Below are 17,578 nucleotides of genomic sequence, written 5' to 3'. Positions count from 1 at the left end.
AAGACCATGGACTGAAATCCCAGGCGTCCCGGAAGGCTGAAGTTCATGAAGTCTAGCATGTTGGGCTTCTGGTCTTACAGGCAGCATTAAGAGTGTGAGACTGGTTAAAAGTGTGAGACTGGCCCAGGCCGGGCCCCCACAGTTACTCACCATTAGCCCTTTCCACTTCACCTCCTCTAACTAAACCTCGGTTTTCGCATCTATAATGTGAGAATGGCAATACCTTCCATAGAGGGTTTTTGTGAGAACTAATGGGATAATATATGCTAAACATTTTTTATACTGATGCTGCTGCACTGGTTACGATTCAGAAGCCTGTGATGTTTAACTGTAAACATTTTCGACCAGGTGCTGTGGCTCACACCTGTAATCCCAGCACTTTGGAAGGCTGAGGCAGGCGGATCACTTGAGGTCAGGAGTTCGAGACCAGCCTGGCCAACATGGTGAAGCCCCATCTCTACCAAAATTACAAAAATTACTCGAGCGTGATAGTGCGCGCCTGTAGTCCCAGCTACTCTGGAGGCTGAGGCAGGAGAATTGCTTGAACCCAGGAGGCGGAGGTTGCAGTGAGCCAAGATTGCGCCACTGCACTCCAGCCTGGGCAATAGAGGGAGACTCCATCTCAAAAACAAACAAAAACAAAAACATTTTCATCTCATAGCAGTTAAAGCTACAGAAAGCCTTAGAGAACACTTAATTTCCTTCTGCCTTACTTCTTCTCATGACAGAATAAGTTACCAAGGTTTTGCATCTGTGTTTGCTTCTGAGTCTAGCTTTCTGTGGACTAGGTATAAAAGCTCTTGCCAATTTGTTTTTCTCTCACAAGCTACTCAGAACCAACTATTAAATATAAACTTAGAAGCATCACTTTTCCATAGACCTGAACTTTTATCATGCAACAGTGGGGCTTTGAAGAGGGACTAAAGGTTATTTATTAGAGGACATAGTGAAAAAGTTAAGTATGATTTATGGTTTCTTCAGAGTTTGGTTTGTTTTAACAGACATCATGTACTGGACAAAGGACTATTCTATGAAATTTTAAAATACGTGAATTTTGTATAGGCTTCTGCCATACCATTAGATGATGATAATTTTTTTTTTTTTTTTTTTTTTTTGAGACAGAGTTTCGCTCTTGTTGCCTAGGCTGTAGTGCAATGGCATGATCTCAGCTCACTGCAACGTCCATCTCCTGGGTTCAAGCAATTCTCCTGCCTCGGCCTCCCGAGTAGCTGGGATTACAGGTGCCTGCCACCACGCCCAGCTAAATTTTGTATTTTTAGTAGAGATGGGGGTTTCACCATGTTGGCCAGGCTGGTCTCGAACTCCTGACCTCGTGGTCCGACCACCTCAGCTTCCCAAAGTGCTGGGATTACAGGTGTGAGCCACCGCACCTGGCTGATGATGATGATTTTTTTAACTGAGGACTATGTTACTTAGAGCTCGTCCCAAATACAGTTAAATCCAGTCTAGAATACTTTCTCCTGTTTGGTTGTAGGAATTAGGCCAACCGAACTCCAAGGGAGCCAAAACTGAACCCAGCCTTGTCTGCCAGGAGTGAGAACTGAGCACCTTCCTCAGGCCTGCACAAGTTAGTTGCCGCCCTGGTGGAGACTTTGGCCACATTCATCCAACCTGAAGGAGTGCTGGTGATCTGAATGTAGTGTGTGCTGGACACCAGCTCCCTCATTCCTCCCGGGACTATATCCACTCCCCTGTCCTCTGTGGGCACCGCAGTCCCTGGGGATTCTGTGTCCTGGAGACCAAAATATTGGTTCAGAAACAGAATCTGCCAGCTGTCCCCACTTTAGCTGTGCTGCTGTCTTTGCCAATCCCTGAAGTTTTTATTTTTTTTTATTCGTCTGGTTAACCTGGGCCACTTGGGAATCTTCTCTGTAGATGGGAGTTGGGGAAGAGTGGCAGAGCTGGATCCCTTAAGCACTGTTGAGGAAGAGTGCAGTGGCATAGAGGAAAAAGCTTGCCTTGGGAGGGCATCTGTGTTTGACTTGGAAGGGATCTTGGAGTGCACCTTGTCAGCTTCTTCCTAAGGATAAAGATGCTGAAGCTGTAGTCTTGAACCTAGCCCAGGCTTCCAGGTGGACAGACTTGTGTGTGTGTGTGTGTGTGTGTGTGTGTGTGTGTGTGTACACAAAGATAACTGCTGTTAGTGTTTTGGTAAGGCTTTCTTTTCTTCCGGTTTTTTTTAAGAGTTGTGATTATTTTCTCCACATGATTTTGTATCCTGTCACTTAATATCATAATGAAAATGTATCCATTTTACTACAAACCTATTTTAGTGACACTTCACCTATTCCATTTGGTGGGTCTTCCATAATTCAGTTTTTTGTTTCCTTATGTCAGAAATACAAATTGTTTCTAATTTTTGGCATTGGAAACAGTAGTGGTTGAATATCTTTATACATAGGGAATTTTCTGAAAGTTAATTTTGTCCTTAAGATAGTCAGAAATTGGTTTACTATTAAGTGGTATGAAGCTGTTTAAGGCCCTAATATGTGTGTGAAATTGCTTACTAAAAAGATGGATTTGTACTCAACACTGAAGCTAGGAGTCCCATTCTACCTCATCTCTGTAGAATGGAGTATTATCATTAAAAACAAAAAGCCTAGTTTGGAATGTAAAAAGTAGTATAAAATAATTTGCATTCATTTCTTTGATCTCTTTTTGTATGTTCTGGATTTTGAGCTCAAAAGAGCTTCAATAATGTGTTTAGATTTTAATGATGATGCTAAAGTGAGCAGAAGCATTATTTCAGCAATTCTTCTTGGACTGATTTCTTTGGAAGAAAGAAAATTGTGCCTTTTCTACCACCCTGACCTGGTTGAGTGCTGCAATGTGAATCTATATTAAAAACAAACAAATAAATACCTTTTAAATCCAGCTAGTGGCAGAGTTAATCCCACTTCAGGTTTAGCCTGTCTTCCTGAGTATGACTGAAGTTCATGCTTATTTAATAGTTTCAGAATTTTGAATAAGACAGAATATGAAGTCTTAACTAAGGTTATCTTGTTGCCTAATTTAATGCATTAAACTGACAGCTCTCTGTACAGAGAAGGATGCGGTTTGGATTCTTTCATGGGGAAATTCTGAGTTTTCTTTCATTTGCTTATGTTTTCACCAACATAGGCTGGGCAGCATATGGTACCATCTGCCTTCCACCACACATAACTCACTTCAGGAGTCCCATCGACCGAAGGCTGTGCTGGAGAGTGTATGCCTGGCTGTCTGTGTCTGTAGAACTTCATGGTAGAAATGGTACCTGAGAAATTCAGTGCTAGAGTGAGAGCGTTTGTCTCGCTTGCACTTTAACATATTCTTACGTGTATTAATTAGTCCATTCTCAAACAGCTAATAAGGACATACTCAAGACTGGGTAATTTATAAAGGAAAGAGGTTTAATTGACTCACAGTTCTGCAGGGCTGGAGAGGCCTCAGGAAACTTACAATCATGGCAGAAGGGGAAGCAAACACGTCCTTCTTCACATGCTGACAGGAAGGAGAAGTGCCGAGCAAAAGGGTGAAAAGCCCTTTATAAAACCATCAGATCTTATGAGAACTCACTATCACAAGAACAGCATCCGGGTAACCCCTCCCACAATTAAATTACCTCCCACTGGGTCCCTGCCGTGACACGTGGAGATTATGGGAATAACAATTCAAGGTAAGATTTGGGTGGAGACACAGCCAAACCCTATCACCTCATCTCCATCCCACGCTTTGGGAAGATTACGTAGTTAAGGAAGGTAAAGTACACGTGGGTGCTTGTGACTGCATTATTTCCCATTTCTGAGTCACTAGCAGAAAAGTATAGGTTAGAATGAAAACATATGGGGGAGGATGCTTTAACACTTTACAGGTAAATTAAAGACAATGTCTTGATCTAGATACGTAGAGAAGGAAAACTGAGTTGTCGACCATCTCATTGGCTTTCCCAGGAGAGATGAAGTCATCTATCTTAGCTGCTCCTTCTTTGCCTTCTTGCAAATGATAGAAAAATCCCCCATTACTTGGGTGCTCCCTGTTCCAGGCATCCTGGCAAGTGTTTCAAATGCTTTACTATACTTGATCCTTGCAGGCACCTCATGCTGAAGTTATTGTTCTGATTTTACACACAAGGAAAGTGAGGGCCAAGTAAGTTAATCAACTTCCATAGCTGTGAAGTGGCCAAGCCTGGATTTGTAGCCAGACTGCCTGACTCTCAGTGCCCTCTCCACAGCAGAAGCTCCAACAACTATGCTGAATTCCGCACCCCACCCCCCATTACCCCCCCACCCCCCCAACACACAGCAGTGCTTGGCTTCTGGGTGGTCTCGCGTTGCCTGCACGTTTCAGAATTTCTTTTGTCTGGTGCTTCGGATGATCACCTTTCTGCTCACTTTAATAGAGCATGCCAACCCTGTGGTCCTTCCTCAAGTTAGCAAGCAGTGTACCCTTTCTCCCTCAGAGACTTGCAAGCATCTCACCTTTGTGGCATATGCCCATCATCTGCTCACACCTAACCTTCACGGGGGCTGGGAAACGGAGTCTGTCCAGTTCTGTGCCCAGAATGGGGTGGATTTCGTTCTCGTCATAAAAAAGGATGATAAAACACAGAGAAGAAAAGGAGATCAGCCATAATCCTTCTGCCAACATTTAGCCACTATTAATAGATAGTTATGGATATAGTAATAGATGTAGGTATGAATGACATATATGCACACATTATTATTTTACAGTTAAGAATTATACTTCTTTGTGAACTTTTCCCACTCAGTGTATTCTAATATTCTCTAAAGGTCTATACCCGCTGACTTAACCCCTTTGGTACACTGTTGGCTCATAGTCAACATCCCCTATGTATTTAATCCGCTTTGTCTCTCCCATCCTTATATGAATGACTCAGTTTTTACATCCAAGTGATGCTGAAGGAGACTCCTTTTGGTATTCAGTAGGAAACCTTGCCAATGTCAATGATGGTCACCTACCTGCTCAAATAGCCATGAACCCCTTTCACACAGACCCACAGCCAATACTTTTTCAATATGTGCCCTTGAGGACTGCCAGAGACTTTGCCAAATGATTGGCTAAATTCAATATCTACTAATCTACCAGTGGCCTGGGAAATAAAGGTAATTTGGATTAGATTATTCTCCTTGAACCTGTTGTGATTCCTAGCGATAACTGCTTTTTGTCTATGTTTTAAATGCTGGTGCAGTCATTTTCAGGTGATGTATATTGAGCTCATGGGTCAGATGCGGCCTTCTGGCCATTCCGATAATATATCCAGATAGGGTTTCCTGGCATTTTTCCTATTCTCTATGATTTAAAAATGTCTTTGTGTTTCCACAATCCCTTTTGCATGTTGCCTTAGTTCACTAGATTGTGGTTTGTCTGGGACTCGTTATCCGGAGAGAAGCCTCCCCCTGCCTTTTATTTATTTATTTTGTTTGAGATGGAGTCTCACTCTGTCGCCTAGGCTGGAGTGCAGTGGCACAATCTCGGCTCACTGCAACCTCTGCCTCCCAGGTTTAAGTAATTTGCCTGCCTCAGCCTCCCGAGTAGCTGGGATTACAGGCACCCACCACCACATCCAGCTATTTTTTTTTTGTATTTTTAGTGGAGATGGGGTTTCACCATGTTGGCCAGGCTGGTTTCGAACTCCTGACCTCAAGTGATCCGCCTACCTGGGCCTCCCAAAGTGCTAGGATTATAGGTGTGAGCCACTGCTCCTGGCCTCCCCCTGCCTTTCAATGCTTTAAGCCTTCATTGGGTCACTTGTCTGCCCCCAGAGGTAACTGTGCCGGCCTCTGTAGCCAGATTTCTTTGTGTGAACCTGTTGAAAGAGAATTCCCAGTAGGATTTGGCCTCCTGCACTCCCATCCCTAGGGTCTCTCAAGGTCATGGGGTGAATTTCAGGAAAAAGTAAAGGTTAAACGCTGCTTCTGAACTCACTGATGGGAAAACACCTGCTGTTTCATTTCATAAGTATCAAAACCCAGAAAAAGGCAATACATCATCTTTGCTTTGTCAAGCACATGAGTTCATCATTTTTGGCCTTGATAGTAAGAAATATCGTCTTTTTTTTTCACAGAAATATGGCATAGCAGCAGTTTCCTAGTTCTCTGTTGATTTAGAAACTCCATAAGTACCACACTGATATGCTCAGAAACAGCATAAATTCTTTGTCATATTCTTGCCTCATATAATAAGCCACTGAAGTGGATTTGCTGGAAAGACTCTTTCCGTCACATTCTAGGTACTTGCAAAGCTAAAAGGGAAATAGGCAAAGTATTTTTAAAATGTTTCTCTCCAGCTATTTTCATCGCTGGCCAGATATTTATACCATCTTTCCTCAGCATGACATGAAATTGGCTAATTGCCACGTTAGAAGAGAAAGTGCTGTTTTATTCAAGATGGGGAAGATGCTGATATGGTTTGTATCTGTGTCCCTGCCCAAGTCTCACGTTGAATTTGTAATCCCCAGCACTGGAGGTGGGACCTGGTGGGAGATGATTGGATCACGGGGGCGGAGTTCTCATGAATGGTTTAGCACCGTCCCCCCTTGATACTGTATAATGAGTGAGTTCTCTTGAGATCTGGTTGTTTAAAAGTGTGTGCCACCTCCCCCTTCTCCCTGTCTCGCTCTTCCTCCTGCCTTGTAAGATGCCCACTCCCCCTTTGCCTTCTGCCATGAGTAAAAGCTTCCTGAGGCCTCCCCAGAGGCAGAAGCCTCTGTGCTTCCTGTACAGCCTGCAGAACCATGAGACAAACCTCTTTTCTTTATAAATTGTCCAGTCTCCAGTATTTCTTTATAGCAGTCGAGAATGGACTAATCCAGATGGGTCCCCAAAACATCTGTCTGGAATGAACTTAAGACGTATGTCACACGTTTGTCCTCCAGAAATGCTCCTACATAATTCAGCCATGTTTCTTTTAATAATCAGCCCTCATTCTAAAGTCAGTTAAATTATTTAACAACTCAAGCACTTCTCACCTGGTTCTTCTTCAGAGGATGCCTTGACTATTCTTGTTTTGGCGTTTGCATATAAATTTGAGAATCCGCCTAAATTTCACAAAATTAAAAAGCAATAGCCTCCCTGGGATTTTGATTAGAATCTGTTGTCCCTTTTTACTGATAGAAAAACTGAGGTGCAGAATAGTTAATGTGCTCAATAAAGGGTACCAATAGACAACGAATAAGAGAGAAGGCAGAGCTGCAAACTTGGGCAGTTGAACTCTCAAGCCCACATGCAACCACCCCACAGCAGGCTAGGAAATGGGCCTTGAGGACAGAAGTGGAGCTGAAACTCAAGACCCAAAACAAACCAAGCCTTGTCTGATTTCTCTTTAGGCTCATCTGCTTGGGTGTTCCTCTTCACACTTCACCAATGCCGTGTGAGACCCTTGTTCATGCATTGCTAGTGAGGGTTTCACCCAAAGGCACGGTAAAATTTCAATTTACCTTGAAATTTTGTAAGGAAAAAAGAATTCTTAATTTTTCTTCCTAATGCCCTAATATTGACAAACTGGACACTGAGGAAGGCAGCATTTAACCCCCTGCATTTCCGATGTCAGCTGGCTTCCTTTTCTTAGTGTAGAATTGGCAAAGCAAAGGATTTGTCAAGTAATTTACAAACGCTAGACCCCAGAAACCTAGTGAAAAACCCAAGCTTGGCCTGGCCTGATTGTCTTGACACTATTAGTGGCTAATCCAGGGACAATGGGCAAATTGCATGAATATTCAACATCAAACTGTTACTGCTGCCAAGCTGCAAACCCATGTAAACCCCTCCTATTTATGTGGCTCCCAAAGTCAAGTGCACTGTGCGGGGGCTGCCAGCTTAACGCCTATTCCTCAGTGGGAGCCTGGGAGTGTTGAAACTCAGTAAGCAGTTTTCCAGCCTGGAAATATCTGTGGAAATGCCGTCTGCGAAAGGCCAGAGATGTGATGATTCAGACCCTGCAAGGCCTGGATTTGTGCCAGAGAGTGGAGCTTCTGGGGCCTAGAGAATGGGATGTCTCAGTGGAGCTAAGATGATTTCAGAGAAATCAGGCCAAAAGCTTCTTCCCATTTCCCTCCTATCAGAAATGTATAGGAATCTTGCAGGAATGCAGCTTCCCTTCCAGATAGTCCCAGTAAGTGCAAACATGCCTCCCTGTGACTCTCCATATGCCCAAAACCGTCCTCAGAGCCAACCTGCATGACCCAGGAGTGACTGCACTCAAAGCTGTGCTGTCTTCTGCCCTTGGGGGAATTTCTGGGCTGCTCTGCAAAAGGGAGTTGTGAGCCCAAGAGAGCTCCCGCCTCACATCTCAGAAGCAAAACACCCCTGACACGTGCAGGAGAAAGAGCTCGGAGTTAAAACTGAGCCCCAAGATCAGTTACCGACTGTGGCAAGCTTAGGCAAGTTGCCCAGCCTCACCATTGCCTCAGTTTCTTATTCTGAAAAATGGGATGATAAGAATATTCATCTTGTGGGATTTATCGGAGCCTTAAAATGAGATCATATGTGTGAAACTCTTACAGATGCCCCTCAATTTATGATGGGATTACATCCCGATAAACCCACTGTAAATTGAAAATATTGTAGGTCAAAAAGGCATTGCATACACCTCACCTACCAAACATCATCATTTACCTAGCCTGCCTTAAAGCTGCTCAGCACATGTACGTTAGCCTACAGTTAGGCCAGGTCGCCTTACACAAGGCCTATTTTATAACAAAGTGCTGAATAGGCCATGTAATTTATTGAATACTATATTGAAAGTGAAAATCAGGAGTTGTATGGCCTTGAATTAAAATTTCTCTGAATGGATATTGCTTTTACGCCATCGTAAAGCTAGAAATTTTCAGTGGGGCCGGGCACGGTGGCTCACGCTTATAATCCCAGCACTTTGGGAGGCCGAGGCGGGCAGATCACGAGGTCAGGAGATCGAGACCACGGTGAAACCCCGTCTCTACTAAAAATCCAAAAAAAAATTAGCCGGGCGTGGTGGCGGGCGCCTGTAGTCCCAGCTACTCGGAGAGGCTGAGGCAGGAGAATGGCGTGAACCCGGGAGGCGGAGCTTGCAGTGAGCCGAGATTGCGCCACTGCACTCCAGCCTGGGCGACAGAGCGAGACTCCGTCTGAAAAAAAAAAAAAAAAATTTCAGTGGAAGGATAAGTTGAGGACCATCTGTATACAGATTGTTCATTATTAATAAAGATTGTAACAATTTTAGGGCCTCTCAGCTATTATTGTTAGAAAGTTTGTGGTGACATTAGGCGTCTTCCTGGGGTAATCTGCCAGGCTCTTCTGCTTCCAGGAAAAGCAAGTCCGCTGCTCTCAGCTTTCCTTTTCATCAGAGTATTTGAAACTCCTGCCCTTTTCCTCAAAGGAAACCGTTTATTTCCCAAACTGTAAAGTCATTTCACTACTCTGTTTTGAGCTGGAGACTGATTACAGGACTGTGAATCTAACTGTATGTATGTGTTGAGTTTCTTTCTGATTTGAGAACCCTTAAGGATGTGTGTATCTGTGTGTGTGTGTGTGTGTGTGTGTGTGTGTCTGTGTGTGTGTGACCGGGGTGTGGTGGGGGTAGTTTTCTTACCTTCCTAGTTACTTGTATTTACTGATATCCTCGAAGTTGAGCCCTTGTGTACCTTCACTAAATCATTCTACAAATATTTTTTAAAATAAAGCTCCCACCCTGTGCCAATGATGGCTCTCATGTGCTGGAGAAACAGTGGTGGTTTTCAAGTAAATGCCTCCCTAGTCCCAGTTGCTTGAGGGGTGGCACCCACTCTGGGAATGTCCTCGTCCTTGTCCAGGGCAGGCTTGACTTCAGGGCAGTCCTGCTGGAAGTGAGGGGTGAGCAGGGATCTGGGGGAGGAGAATGAGAGGAGGGAGACGGCGTGGGGCGGGGGGTGAGAGAATGGGGATCAGGCCGCGATGGCAGCAGGAAGGGAGGCCAGATTTGCGGCCTGTCCTGTGGGCAGCCGTCACTCAAGTGGGACCCAGGGCTCCGTGGCTGGCTCAGCTACTGCCCAGCTGGGAAGTGGTGAACCCTGGCCGAGTGGCTCCACCTTCCAGGCCTCAATTTCCTCATCTGTAATCAAAGTACCAACCTCAGAGGATATTGGGAGAATTAAAGGAAGGATCCTTGTTAAAGGGCTTAGACCATGCTCGATGGGAAGTAAGCACTACATCAATGTTTGCATAAAGATACATCAACTAACGCACAATGAGTTTAACCTCAAGTGTATATTTTTCTTTTCAGGGCACCTTTTTTCTGACTCTAAAAGCATATCGTGTTTTTGCTAACATTCCCTATTTGTTTGTGTTTTAGACACCTTCCTGAGTCCTGGATCTTTCTTCCTTCTGGAAATCTTTGACTGTGGGTATTTATTTATTTCTGAATAAGAGCGTCCACGCATCATGGACCTCACGGGACTGCTGAAGTCTCAGTTCCTGTGCCACCTGGTCTTCTGCTACGTCTTTATTGCCTCGGGGCTAATCATCAACACCATTCAGCTCTTCACTCTCCTCCTCTGGCCAATTAACAAGCAGCTCTTCCGGAAGATCAACTGCAGACTGTCCTACTGCATCTCAAGCCGTAAGATACTTAAGATTCTATATTTTCGTCTTCATTGTGGATGTGTGTATCAGAATTATGGCTCTTGATATGGATTCACTAGGCTTTCATTGTGTGCTGAGCTGTTTTTTTTGTTTCGTTTTTGTTTTAGGTTTCAAATGGCTATTTTGTTCTCAATCCCCCAAAATTATTTTTTGAATGAATAATGCCAGTAGCTCAAAATTCAACAGCCACAGACAGGTATACTATGACAAGTAAATATGCATTCTGTTAGTTTCTTTAGTTCTCCTCAGAACCAATCAGTATTACTGATTTCTTAGTTATCCTTACAGAAATAGTATACATATAGCTCTTATACTTGTACATGCATGTGCGTCTTTCTGTGTATGTATCTATATAGATACGTATACATACATATATTTTTTTAAAAAACTAAGTGGCAGTACACTATATTGTTTTCTTCCTTGCCTTTTTTCTTCAGCTTTTTATTTTGAGACAATTGATTCACATGAAGCTGTGACAAATAATACTGAGAAATCCTGTATACTCCTTGGCCAGTTTCTCCCTATGGTAGCATCTTGCACAACTGGAATAGCATATTCCAACCAGAAAATTGACGTTGATACAATCCACAGCCCTACTCCTATTTCTCCACTTTTAAGTACACTCATTTGTGTGTGTGTATGTGTCCGTGTATGTTTGATTATGCTAGGCTATTTCAAACATGACTAATTTGACTGGCCTGAGCTTCAACAATTGAAAAGATGAATGAGTGTATTGGGACATCTAGAAATGCATTTTGCTATTGATTTTGATTAGCCTTAAGCCTATATCTATTCTTAAAAGTAGAGAATGCAGTGTGATATTAATAATGATATATGTGAGATGAATATATTTCAAAATATGAGCTTTTTTTTTTTTTTGAGTCAGCATCTCATTCTTTTGCTGGAGTGTATTGGCACTACCTCGGCTCACTGCGAGCTCCACCTCCCGGGTTCATGCCATTCTCCTGCCTCAGCCTCCCAAGTAGCTGGGACTACAGGCACATGCCACCACGCCTGGCTAATTTTTTGTATTTTTAGTAGAGACAGGGTTTCACCATGTTAGCCAGGATGGTCTTGATCTCCTGACCTCGTGATCCACCTGCCTCGGCCTCCCAAAGTGCTGGGATTACAGGTGTGAGCCACCACGCCCAGCCAAAATATGAGCTTTTTAAAAATTTGTCTATTAAAAAATATCAGCTATCTAAGATTATGCCAAGAGTCCAAAATTATTGATACATTTTTGATACTCTTTAAATAAAATGATCAAATTTGAATTTGAATCAAGACAATTCAAGCTGTGTATAACTATCCAAATGGATTACCACTGATCCAGTCTTATTTGTTAAACTTCAGAATACTAACTTGTAAGGGAAAAAAAGTCATAGACATATCTTTATTTATGACTTTTTTCACAACTCAGACCTTGCAGATATGCCTGATAGTATTTCGGATATAGTTTGAGTGCAAGACCTTCCATGTCTTGTATTACAATGCTTTATAGAAATATGTCTTGAAAGTGTTCATAAGATCCTAAGATTGAGTTATAATTGTAAAACAGCAACATTAGTCTATTTGTCTGTGGCCTATTAACCACCAATTCAATCCAATACGATGCAATGTACTTTTTCCTCGTCGTAGACTTCACTCAACATTGGTCTCCTAGTATGTACGCTTCTACGGTGGTATAGAAAAAGGAAAAACTTGTCCAACAGGGCAGAGACAGTAGGAGATGATTTGGACAGGAACTGTAGCTGTTTGAAGAGAGACGAGTTTGTGTAATCAAGGGAAAGGAGATAATTGACTGAGATTTAAAAGATGTTTATAATTTTAAATGTCTTTTTACCCTCTAGCAGTTGGTCTCTATTTAAGCAGAATTTAAATTTAACAAAGCAATGCTGATTATGCTTTTTCATTGAAACCTGCATTTATGTGACTTGCATGCACCTATGGAGATTCCAAAATCTGTTAGTTTGCAATGTGAAATCCTGTATGTTTCTACTGTCATAACCCCTACCCAAATTTCAAGTGGATGGTTATGAATTGGGTTTCTCATTTGGAGTTAAGAAATAAGAAACAGGATTTGGAATCAGAGTCCACAAGAGTACTCTATTTTTCTTTTGATTGATGGTAAAGACATGCTAAGTTTAGGGCAGGATTGTGGAGATACTTTTCGCAGGATGCATTAGCGTATTTGTTTCTGGTGGAAATTAAGATGGGCAACAAATTCAGAAAGCAAGGCAGATTTTTATCCATCACAAATTAATTAAATTGTTTAGAACAAACTCCAAATGAAACTCAAGAATTAACCATATAAGACAACTGGCATCTCAATGCCAGGTGCAATGAAGGGTAGGCAGTCTAATTTCACTGAAGAACCTAGAAGCACCTCCATCCAGGTATACCAGTGATGCTCTGTGCCTTCTTCCCCAGAGGAAGCACCTCCATCCAGGTGCACCCCAGCGATGACCTTTGCCCACGTCCCCGGAGGAGGGCTTCCTAGGGCTTTGGGCCAAGCGATAGTAGAAGCATTTTTAAACAATCTGAAGTGAGAAGAGAAGATTTCTCCCTCTAGAGGAGCAGTCCTGGCTGCTGGAAAAAGAGAATACAGTAGAAAGGGAGGGTGACGATCCTGGGTGGCTCATGGGCACCTCATGGTGATAAGCCAGTGCAAACTATCCCCAGGTTTGAGAGAATCCTCGCCGGGATTCTCCGTTTCTGGTATCCCCATAGGATTCTCTTTTCCTGCTTCCTTTTCCTTGCTCTAGATAACTGACAGACTTCCTCTGTCAATTATTTCACAGTAACCAAGGCCATGTAAAAAGAGTGTTTAGGAAGCCTTGCTGGGCCACTGATCAGCCAGAGGAGGAGACAGTTTGTGGAGAATTCAGCAGCTTAACTAGGAGATGACTCTGCAGCGTCTGTGCTGTAACTCTTCTCTGCTTCCCTCTGAGTTAAGATAGAAACTGTTCATGGCTTTAATTGTGTCTTCTGGCGTATGAGTCACTCTGAGCTTAGACAGTCATCGGCATTCATGATTTCCAGCTGATTTTCTAAGGAAAAGGCAGAAAAAAATGTTTCCTTGAGACACGGAGCCCTTCCATCTCTGTGTTCGCTTTTGTCTAGCAGAGCTACGTCTTTGTCTCTTTTCTCATTAAATATTTGTTAAGTAAGAGCTTGGTGTGTTACCAAGTAAGTTCAAAGCAGTTACCAGCCCTGGCATGGTAAAGCTCTCATGCAAAAGGCCACGCTGATATAAAAGACAAATAGAGACAAAACAAGCAGTAAAGACAGCCTGGCTAACAGCAGGACACAGCGAGACACTGAGCAGAGAATTTTATTCCAGTGGCAGCAACCAACCTCATGAATAACAACTTGAAAGTAATGTAATCTCAATGGATGATTTTTAGAGGGTTGCTTTGTCTTATTTTTGCCTAGATTTGTAGGCAGAAAAGGCCAAGTCAGGCTAGCTTGGCATGCTGAAGGAGGAAGGGAGGATGGAGCCAGCTTCTTTAAGGTAAAAAGAAGGAAGAAAGTTGGAAGAAGTGGGGTGAAGGGTAGAATTTCACTGCCTTTCCACTAAGCAGGATATGCCATTTAATCTCTAGGGAAAGGTGGCCAAGACTGGCCTTTTTTTTTTTTTTTTTTTCCTCTCTGACATTGTGGGTTTCAAAACAAAACTGAAAGATTAGGAGAATCTATTAATGTCAGGGTTAAAAAAAAGAAAAAAAGGCAGGGGATGGGAAGGATTGCCGATGACCTAATTGTCTTGGAAAGCGCCAGTGAAATGAAACACAGTGGACACCGCCCCCACCCCGCACCCCCAGCCCTGGTGACCTGCTTCCAAATTCAGTGTTGACCACCCTCACCCCGTACCCCCAGCCCTGGTGCCCTGCTTCCAAATTCAGTGTTGACCGCCCCCACCCCGCACCCCCAGCCCTGGTGCCCTGCTTCCAAATTCAGTGTTGCTGTGAACAGGCTCTATGTATGAGCTGGAGCCTGCCACTGAATATTCCTGGACTGTGACGCTTATGGTTTTAAACGGCTGTTGGATGCACAGCTACACATCTTCCTTTAATGGGGAAGGCCACATGGTGGCAAGAAGGGAGTGAGAATTTGGAGTGCCAGCCTGCGAAATTACACATCCTGCCTCCCCTGCTACAGGCTGCGTCACCTTTGGCGGCCACAGAAACTCTCTGAGTACAAATAAGAGGGCCAATTACAATGGCTGCTTCAGAATGCAGAATGAGATACTCTGTCTGAAAGTGCTTTAGAAATTCCTTAAAGTACATCAAATTTAGGATGGAAATTGGAATTTGTGTCCATGGAAGGAGGAAGAGTGGCGGGGGTTGGCAAGGGTGTCTTGATCTTTTTTCCCACTTGGACAGGTAACTTCAAAACCCTCAGCTACATTTGAAGTAAAGGGGTGGAATAGAGTTGACCAAGATTCCAATAGTTTTCTAATAAAGGGTTTAGAATTTTTTATTTTCCTCTTGGGAAGTTGTTTACTTCCTTTTCACCACCCCCACCGCACCCCACACATGATGAGTGCCGCTGTATTTGTATAAGGCTCACAAAAGGAGAGTAAGCTCTATATTGCCTCTTACAACACTACTGCATGTAGTGGGGAAAATGATATCTGTTTCTCGCTGGAATAATAATAAACATTTGTAACATACTTCAGGATGTATAAGTCACTTCAGATTTGCTACTCGAGAAGGGATTTGGCAGTGGCCAGGAGACCTGGCAGAAGTTGGTCTGCTCCTATCTGGAAGGTGGGATCGGGGCCTGGTAACAAGTTAGGAACAGCGGCAGCAAGGGCTGTCATGCAAGAAGGTTAGGAGCTCCGAGTTGCTGGAGAAACTGCAGAGCAAGTCATGCGATTACCAGAACCTGTCTGAAATTAACGACCACGGAGAATGGGAGTCCTCAACTCTGCTTTCCTGAGAGGAAGCAGATATTCCACCCAGCCAGAGCCTTGGGGCAAAAAGGCAGTCAGGTCTTCCATCTGGGTTGGGGACTTGTGCTTTAGCCCCTCCTCTGGGCAAGGGTGCCTCAATTTTGAATCTGTTCATGTGCTTATCGACCAAGGTGTCACCAGGTAGGTCTGAAAACCTAACAAGACAAGCTAGTGGGACAGAGCAGTCTTTGGCACATGAGTCATAAAATGAGACCTACTAGAGGCCGGTGTTTCTGAATCTCCGCCCTGAAAGGTGTGTGACCTGCTGGTTTTGTGTGCTTTCCTGTGTATGCCATTCTAATCCCAGAGACTGGCAGACTGATTCACTTTTCTGCCAGCACTGGAAACTGTCTCCAGGTGTGTGGCTGCCAGGTGACCTTCTAGGTGAGGCCTGAATTTGAATTTCCTCCTCCTTATGGATAAAGTACTTTTTGCACATTGGATTTTCAAACTGTAAAACAAAACAATCTTTCCTCCTTCTCTTCCTTCTTCCTTCTCCTTCCCTGCTTTGCCTAGGAGCTCCCCCGAGGGAGGTCAGCTGTCGTTCTGATGGCCTCAGGATGTTGCTGTGGGTGCTGGGCCAGCACTTTCATTTTGCTGTCATTGCTGGGCTGGGGACGCTCCTTCTGCCTGCAGACCCTCCTGCCTGGCAGCACAGGGAAGGCAAGGTGGCGTCTCAGGAGCCTCCTCTGTGGTAACCTCTCTGAGGGGAATCCTGGCCGCATCAATGTGCTATCATCTGCTTTCATTCTGTGTGTTAAAAGTTTATACAAAGTGAACCTAGCTCTCCAGCCCTGTCTGGCTGCCTTTCTGACTCTCTGAGAAGTGAGAGAAGACGGAGGGTGGCAGCTTCCTGATGTTTGTCAACTTGACCAGGCAACAACTGGGTGTGGGCCACCCCCGCACCCCACAAATAAAAATACAAGGGAAGTCTGTGGTGTCCTCGGTAAGAAAGCTGTTGATCCCCCAAAGAGAGTGTCGCTGTGGCTTTTCCAACCGCTGCATGACCTTGAGAGAAGCAGTTTGTTCTGCTAACTCTGCAGCCGGCTTCCTCTATGCTTCTCCTCCCTGCCTGATTAATGACAGGTTTGCTTTTTCTCATTTCAATTCAATCTAAGCGGGAGTTTTCGCTCTTTGAGTTCCAAACAGGTTTTGACTCCTTCACTTGTCCTGATAGTTAGTTACTCAGCTCCAAGATGTCAGAAAGGGAGTGTCCCTGAGTGGCCCCTGTCCTAACCCTTCATATCACTGCCTTTGAACCTGTCAAAATGTGGGGTTGGGCAGGACCTACTGGCTACCTCTGCTGGGAGGACACAGCCTCAAATTTGGGTCCCCTGTTTGAAGGTCCAAAGAGTCATCCGTATCAGTTCCCAGATGGTGATCACCTCCCAGAAGAGGGTTCAGTAACTGGCTGCAGGTGGACATGATCCTAAAACTGCTCATCTCCCCCTTCAGAGTAGCTGAACAACAGTGGCTTTGGCGAGTCAAGTCAGATGGAAAGGAATTTAAAAGACCCGTGACCCATGACAAAGGGAATTTAAAGCCTCTCAGACCTGCCCAGGCCTCCTTCTGCCTGTGGGTCTAAGATTCTAACCCAAAGGCAAAGCCCTGCCCCCTGAACTGAGCAGGGGGCCCACGAGTGTATCTATTGGGACAGCCTTTTCCTCTTTTTCCTCTGTCACCTGCGGGTACCTTTTACTTCTGAAGTGTGTCCACCTGCACAGCTGAAACAAGCAATCACAGCCTGACTTCACCTGGAGTCACACACCCTGATGGTTCGACGTCACGAGATCCCTCTGCTTCCACCAGTGACGGGCTAGCGGGGGTGCTTCCGGAAACTGATGAAAAGCCACCTTCCTTCTTTTCTTTTCTAGTTCTAAGGGGTGTATCTCCTGGAAGACCTCGTGAATGACAGGGAATTGTTATAAATAAAGTTTCGGTGCTGCAAAAGAGATAGCACTCGAATATAAAATTTTCTTTTTAATTCTCAGCAAGGCAAGTTACTTCT

The 17,578-nt window shown here is 44.1% G+C and overlaps 1 protein-coding gene across 5 annotated transcripts in view; it reads left to right on the top strand.

Moving 5' to 3' along the window:
• The window catches only part of AGPAT4 (1-acylglycerol-3-phosphate O-acyltransferase 4), a 190,621-nt gene that overhangs the window by 74,180 nt on the left and 98,863 nt on the right, over positions 1-17,578 (top strand). For all 5 annotated transcript variants that reach the window (XM_055269013.2, XM_063623350.1, XM_055269004.2 and 2 more), the window contains one exon: positions 10,324-10,590. In XM_055269013.2, coding sequence (XP_055124988.1) covers positions 10,413-10,590 — 178 coding nt within the window. In that variant the 5' untranslated portion in view covers positions 10,324-10,412. The remainder of the gene's footprint in view (positions 1-10,323; positions 10,591-17,578) is intronic.

The sequence above is a fragment of the Symphalangus syndactylus genome, chromosome 2 (assembly GCF_028878055.3).
Source record: "Symphalangus syndactylus isolate Jambi chromosome 2, NHGRI_mSymSyn1-v2.1_pri, whole genome shotgun sequence".
Taxonomy (NCBI): Eukaryota; Metazoa; Chordata; class Mammalia; order Primates; family Hylobatidae; genus Symphalangus; species Symphalangus syndactylus.
Note: the sequence above shows the minus strand (reverse complement) of the source record. Positions and strands in the feature narration are given on the sequence as shown.